At 30.5% G+C, this 7,726-nt stretch overlaps 3 protein-coding genes across 3 annotated transcripts; all 3 read left to right on the top strand.

The window, feature by feature from the left end:
• Positions 1-547, top strand: LOC129892356 (uncharacterized). Its single transcript, XM_055967932.1, has one exon. It carries the CDS (start codon positions 168-170, stop codon positions 417-419), a length of 252 nt encoding a protein of 83 aa, XP_055823907.1. The 5' UTR covers positions 1-167; the 3' UTR covers positions 420-547.
• A 1,284-nt stretch (positions 548-1,831) lies between these two features.
• LOC129892241 (uncharacterized) lies at positions 1,832-2,358 on the top strand. Its single transcript, XM_055967801.1, has one exon. It carries the CDS (start codon positions 1,924-1,926, stop codon positions 2,197-2,199), a length of 276 nt encoding a protein of 91 aa, XP_055823776.1. The 5' UTR covers positions 1,832-1,923; the 3' UTR covers positions 2,200-2,358.
• Positions 2,359-5,360: 3,002 nt separating this feature from the next.
• LOC129892218 (uncharacterized) lies at positions 5,361-5,932 on the top strand. The gene has a single exon (XM_055967776.1). The coding sequence runs from the start codon at positions 5,601-5,603 to the stop codon at positions 5,850-5,852; it is 252 nt and encodes an 83-aa protein (XP_055823751.1). The 5' UTR covers positions 5,361-5,600; the 3' UTR covers positions 5,853-5,932.
• Positions 5,933-7,726: the final 1,794 nt, after the last annotated feature.

Here is a 7,726-nt window from a genome sequence, read left to right as displayed (position 1 = left end):
CACAGTTAGCAAAAAATAGCTACTTGTTTATAACTCTTTAGGTACCTATAAATTTAGCCTTAACTCCCAAACTCCCAATCATCATTTTCAAAACCATCTAAATAACCATAGAACCAATTCATCATCAAAACCAAAGAAATTTTTAAAAACAGAAATTTAATAAAAAAATGAGTTCAAGCAGGAGAGCATGGATAGTAGCAGCCAGTGTTGGAGCAGTGGAGGCCTTAAAGGATCAAGCTGGATTGTGTAGATGGGATTACCCATTGAGGTGTTTGGCACAACACACAAAGAATAACATGAGATCTTACTCTCAAGCTAAGAAACTTTCTTCTTCAATAATAGCAAAGAGTGAAAAGACGGAGCAATCTGAAGAATCTTTGAGGAAAGTTATGTATTTGAGCTGTTGGGGTCCAAATTAACTAATCTTTTTTCTAGCTAGATATCTTCATGCTCATTTTTACAGACATGAAGATTGTAAATATATAGTACTAGAATTTAAGTACTGTTGATATTTTGATGAAATGATAATATGACAGATCGATTAGTATTTGTATGCTTGCAAATAATTCTACAACTTAATTATTTCGTCTCTAGTGGTCTTGTTTTGAAACCAACCAGGAAGAACATCTTAAAGAGATCCAAGTGCATGTAAAATTGAGTAAGGAAATTGGAAATTCGACTTAATTTGATTGTATATATAACACTACTTAAAGAAGTAAAAATTTCAAAATGGAAGGAAAAACACATCTAACAGATCCAAGTATAAATTGAGTGAACAAGTTGCACGCATCGATCGGTATTCTGAAAAACGATCATAAACAAACATTATGCCCTAAACGACCCTTTTTATCAGCCGCCTCCGTTGTTTGTAGTCTTATTTTCCCCTAAAGTTGAGAAAGAGTAGTTGGTTGAATAGGAGGATTATTGTGACTATAGCCTTCAGTGGATTTACCAAAGAAAAAAAGCCGTGTTTGAAATTGTATTTTGTTTTTTCAAATATTTTCAAATTTCTCATTTTAGATTTTTTGAGATTGTTATTTACAAAATTTTAAATCTTTTTTTTTAAAAAAAGTAAAATATATATCTAAATTTTAAATATAATTTTAAATTTCAAAAATAAAAAATTCTCAAATTTGCAACTTCAAAATGACAATGTTTTCCTTTGATTGCTTCTTCAAAAAAGTAAAAATCCAATTTCATCCAATTGGGTCAAAGTTAGAACTCTACATCACCACAGGGGGCAAATATTTATTAACTCCATTCTTAGTTTTACATTTCCTTGCCGATATGTCACTTTCTTTTGTGATTGTTATATATCTTTGTGAGATAATTTAATGTTATAATTTCTTTTTGTATTTTTTACTGTATTAGAAACAAAAACAGTAGTGAATTACCACTAATTTGTACGGCAGTTTTTATGCAGTTTATCACGTAACTCCAAACATTTCGGTGGTTTCTTTTCCCATGGTTTGGGTATGGGCGCAAGTGGATTTTCTTTAATCTAATCCAAATCGTGTGCTATATTCATCTGTATATTATTATTATTAGCATTTGACACATCAGCACGTGTCAGTCTGTGCGTCTCTGATCTAGCAACTATTCCAAACAATATGCTCCAAATTCTGTGTACTCTTTTGCCCTGTAATTGTGATAATCAAAAGTACTGTATATAACAATTGAAAATACCAATTATACCCTCCTCAATACTGATCATTAAAAGATGTATGCAAGGGTAGAAATGTACTTCCACAACCAAGAAACAATGGTTCAAAACCACGGGAAGTACAACCAAATGCCTCTAGTTTTTGTTTCCCCAACAAGCGCACTATATATATAGGCACATATAGAGAGAGTTCAAACCAACAAGATATACAATCAAGAAAATTAAACCTTCAGAAATATAAATATACAAGAGTTTGAAAAATGAGTTCAACAAGCAGAGCATGGGTTACAGCAGTGAGTTTGGGAGTAGTAGAGGCACTAAAAGATCAAGGACTTTGCAGGTGGAATCACACAATCAGAGCCGTACATCAGCACGCCAAAAACAATCTACGGTCATATTCACAGGCCAAGAAGCTCTCTTCTCAATCTTCTTCTTCTTCTTTGGTTTCTGCAAACAAATTAGAATTGAAAAAGGTGAAGCAGTCTGAGGAATCTCTGAGAAAAGTCATGTATTTGAGCTGTTGGGGTCCTTATTGATCATCAATTCTAATAGCAGTTGTATCCCTTTAATTAGTGTATATATATCGTTTTTGACAATATTGTAAAAGGATTTTAAGAGCTTGGGCTAAATTGCCCAGTCAACACTTGTGGAATGAACATTTCTGCAATCCAAATTACTAAAAAATTAGTACTCAACTGCGTTGTCTGATCATAGTAGTCCCCGTCTATTACTTTTTACTCGCCTCTTGTACTAAAAAAACGAATTTAATTTTTTACTTGTACTTTTTAATAAATTAGGGGAATGGGAGCTCTTGGGGGAGGAGTAAAAAAAAAAACCTACATAAATTACTCGTAATCGAATTTAGATTCATCCTTAGCCCAAACTCGAAACATCATCAAATTTACTTGCAATCAAAAGACCAGAGCCATTTCATATTATCAAAATCAAAGCAGAAAAACAGAGTTAATTTTAGAAGAAAATCATAATTGAAAGAAGCAACAATGCAAAACAGTCTGAAGAATCATTGAGGAAAGTTATGTACGAGCTGCTGGGACCCCAAAACCCAAACAATGAACTCGATCCTTCCTTCAACACACAATTACAACCTCAAGCAAATTTTATCACACTTTGAAATTGGACTTTCAAAGTCCTGACAACAATTCAAACAAGAATAATAGAATTATTTTTGGCATTTTATGTTTTTTTTATAGGGCTAATCAAGAAAGAACAATATGATTGAGAAGGCAAGTATTTTTGCCATGTTGGGTTGCCTAAGAACTATTTTTGGTATATATATATATATTTTATTTTTTTTGTGATAGAGCATATCAACAAAGAACAATATAATTGAGAGGCAAGAGATTTTTGCCATGTTGGACTGCTTTGCTTAGGCAGACTGCCATGTAAACTCTAGTGACAAGGATAACATTTTAAGGGGTATTTGTGATTCAAAACATAGGCATGAAGGATAGTTTTAAATAAATGAGAGTTATTTTAAATAGTTTAAGGATAATTTTAATTTTTTTAATTTTAATTTTATACAGCTAAGGAGAAAAAGAGAAAGTAAAAAATAAAGGTGTTAGGACAATGATTGTAAATAGAGTTGCAACTCAATATAGAAGGACGTATTTGAAGTTCGGGGGAAATTATTACAAGATGAACTGCTAATTTGACAGATCAAATAGTCTATTGTTTTGCTTCAACATGCATGCTTATTACTTGTAGATAATATATTGAGTATTATTTTAGGATCCTAAATGTAAATAAATAATCTCTCATTACGTTAGAAACGAAATTAGAATTTGAAAATGGACACCATCAAGGACATAATACACATTTGTTAAAACATGTCCTTTGTACTAGTATGGAAAGCGGAAAATGAGATTCGAACCCAACAAGAAAATTGGGAAGCATGTCATTCGATAGTCAAAAATCAACATCCTCTTTTTAGATAAAGAATCATTAGAGGTGGAGTTAGGATAAATTATGTGTATACATTAAGTGGCTTCTTAATTTTAAATAGAGAACCAGAATTAAAATTACTAACTTTTGTCTTAACACATACATTTGCTTCGTGGTTTCGCCCTGAATTCGAACCAGTTATGTACGCTTCTACTTTCAAGGGAAGTGATACTTATCCTGAACAATTGCTTCATAATATTCAGATTTTTCACTTGCACATAAAAAAATAGAGTTATAAAATTCACCAAGATCTTTTTGAAAAGAAAAAAAATCACTCATATTTACCTAAACATCAAATAATTATATATATAAGAAGAGGGAATAGCAACCTCCTCTCAGTCAACATGTCAGCTATTTGGAATTAATATTCCATTTGAGGCTATTTTGGTCAATTCAGCTTTTTCAAAGCTGCTACTTACTTTTGTAAGACACGTGTAATAAGCTCATCAAAGTAACCTTCTTTACTTTCATATCTTTAATTATCCACTCTATTATTTCAGAATATTTAATAATACTTATTCAATTTATACCATCAAAAAATAATTTATGCTTAATTATTAATTTATTTTTATCAATTAATTAATAGTTACTTTTTTATTATATTTTTTAAGATATTATATTTATAATATTTAAAAAATAATATGATAAAATTATTCATTTATTTATAATTTCTTAATTTCTATATCATATCAATAGTGAATAATTTGATTATAATTCCAATGAAACCCCCCAGACCTTACCCCATTTGTATCCCACTTGGGTTTCTGTGCATTTATTTATTACTTTTTTTTTAACCTTGTGGGTCCTATAGGTAGCCATTTTAATTACGTGATGTTAATGTTTTGATTTATTAGAACAATTAATAGTTTTCGTTTCTATTTATACGTCGTTTTTATTAAAAATTGATGGTTTTATTTTACAAAATTAATTATATTTGTGAGTTATTATCTTTGAAAATATATATTTGATCAATATAAAAAAATTAAGTATATAATTTATATTGATTGGTCAAATTAATTAATCAGAAAAAAATAATTTTTCTTCATTGATTGAAAACTTAACCTCAAAAAAATATTAAATAAAGGTAGAATAATAAACTTACTTAGATTCTTAATATACGTAAAATTTAAAATAGTGATATATAAATAGAAACGGAGGGAATATGTGATAAATTTAAATGATTAAATTTGAAATTTTTTATCCATTCAAAAGAATACTTTTTGCTGATATTTTCTTGACAATTGAAATATTATTTTATTTCCTAATAATAATCAAACTAACTGAAAAAAGAAATAAAGAATAATAAATAGTTAATTGTATTAAATATATACTATATAACAAAATAATTATAAAAAATTATAATAAAAATATTCTATAAATATTTAGCATAATATGTGCACGGGCTACCCTTTACTAGAAAACAAATGCGACACACTTAGAAGTTAGAGCCATCCTGGTTTTGGATTCCTAAATTTTACTTATCTACTTAGATTTTGTATGCTTTTGAAAAATAATAATTGACATAAAATTTTATTAAAATGTCTATATTAATTGATAAATTTTTAAAAATAATTTAAAAAATAAGTAATTAATGTTGAATTTAAAATATGAGCAAAATATTTTCTTAATATATTAAAAATGATAAATGAAAATAAAAGTTTACTTTTTAAAATAATGAATAAATAAAAGATAAGGGTAGTAAATTAAGGGTAGTGTAGTGAATCATAAGCAATGAATGGAATAATGTCTAGAAAACCATGGGCTGTAGAGCTCACAGTTACCCAAAAACCACTGGCTCATCACTTTCTAGCAACTCGGTTATCTACTTTACTCTTCAGTGCCTATATATATTCAACCTTAGCCCCAAACAACAAACATTATCTCAAATCATCACATTATACTAAGAATCAAAAGAAAAGATCAGAGAACCAAAGCAGAAAAACAGAGTTAAATTTTAGAAGAAACTAAATCCACAATGAGTTCAAGCAGGAGAGCATGGATAGTAGCAGCCAGTGTTGGAGCAGTGGAGGCCTTAAAGGATCAAGCTGGATTGTGTAGATGGGATTACCCATTGAGGTGTTTGGCACAACACACAAAGAATAACATGAGATCTTACTCTCAAGCTAAGAAACTTTCTTCTTCAATAAGAGCAAAGAGTGAAAAGACAGAGCAATCTGAAGAATCTTTGAGGAAAGTTATGTATTTGAGCTGTTGGGGTCCAAATTGATTGTAATTAAATAGGACTTGTGTGTATTTCGAAAATTATATGAGAAAGCTGCAATACATTGTTGATATATTTTTCGATAATTTGTTGCTTTGATGACAAATCAGCTATTTCAATATTTTTCATAACTTCCAGCAGGCTTTGTAGGTAACAATGAATTAAATATAGGCTATGGTTTTTCAAATCTGAAATATATTAATGAAATTAGAAATAGAATTAAGATCGAACAGAATCTCAAAAGATCAGTACAAATTAAAAAAAATCAAATGGCGAAGAGTGGAAATTGAAAATGTAAATTGATGCTTTCAAGCACATTTATTCGCAGTCTTGGCATAAGTTTAGTATAAATTTGCCTGTGGGTTTCTTGTAAATACTCTTTACTTTTGGATTACTCCCTCTTTTTTCTCCAATTTCCAAGTCAAATAGTTTATTTATTCCATATCTCTTTGAATTTTAACAATTAAATAAGCTATGTAACGTGACGTTGAGAGCGAATGCTTTAGTTAACTAATGGTTAGTTAAAAGAATTTTTATATTGAGATGGATATTATGTATATGTATATTATTATATACTAGTCAATTGTACTATAAATTTTGTTATTGATATCAAAAGTCAAAATTTATTCATATGCTTATATGAAAGCATACTATGAACGATACATAAATACTTATAACTGATAACTCCATCAGTGGAGTTAAACAAAGGAAAGCAGTAGCAGAAGGAAGAAGAAGAATGAAGAAGAAGGATGAAGAGGAATGTACAGAAGGAGAAGAAGAATTGTAGAGAGAAGGAGGAGCGGTGAGATAGAGAGAGAAAAATATCTAACAAATGAATGATGTGTATGTATTATTTTATCAGTGTATGTACTTATATTTTTCCACTTGTACATATACAACATTTATACATTTAACTACATTTCAACTAACTACAACAACCTACTAACATCTTACTAACTAGTTTTAACAACTCTCAACAATATTCTAACTACTTTTAACCATGTTGGCTTGCCAAGTTAACACTCATCCTCAAGCTCATGGTTTGAAGAGGTTCATAACTCCAAGCTGATTTAGCAATTGTTGATATTGGGATTTTCCTAGACTTTTGGTGAGTATATCTGCTAGCTGGTCTTTGGTATGTATGAAGTTAGTTTTCAGCATACCTTGGCATAATCTTTCTCTTACAAAATGACAATCTATATCAATGTGTTTGGTTCTTTCATGAAAGATGGGATTTGCAGCAATTTGAATAGCAGTTTTGCTATCACAAAACATGTTAACAGGCAATTCAATCTGAACTCCTAGCTCTTTAAACAGACTTACTAGCCAGGTTATCTCAACTGCACAGTTGGCCATACTTCTAAACTCAGCCTCTGCTGAGCTCCTGGACACTATTTCTTGTTTCTTTGATTTCCAGGAGATTAGTGATCCACCAAACTTTACTAAGTATCCAGTGACAGATCTTCTTGTTTTTAGACAAGCACCCCAATCAGAATCACAGTAGGCAGTCAATATATTTGTACCTTGAGATGACATTACCAGCCCAAGGCCTGGAGCTTCCTTGAGGTATCTGACAACCCTCAGTGCTGATTCCATATGTGACTCCTTAGGATTGTGCATGTATTGGCTCAACACTTGGACTGGAAAAGCTATATCAGGTCTGGTCATGGTGAGATACAAGTCTCCCCACCAGTCGCTAGTATCTTTCAGGATACTGCAGTGGTTGATCATCAACTCTGTCTTCATGTGAGATGAGTTCATCATATTTTACTGATGTGAGTTTCTTATTCTGTTCTAGTGGTGTTCCAGCAGACTTAGCTCCTTCTAGACCACATTCAGCAATCAGTTCCAGTGCATATTTTCTTTGAGACATGTGGATT

Source organism: Solanum dulcamara, chromosome 6, assembly GCF_947179165.1.
Source record: "Solanum dulcamara chromosome 6, daSolDulc1.2, whole genome shotgun sequence".
Lineage (NCBI taxonomy): Eukaryota > Viridiplantae > Streptophyta > Magnoliopsida > Solanales > Solanaceae > Solanum > Solanum dulcamara.
The sequence above is the reverse complement of the archived record's forward strand: the minus strand, read 5'-3'. Positions and strand labels throughout refer to the sequence as shown.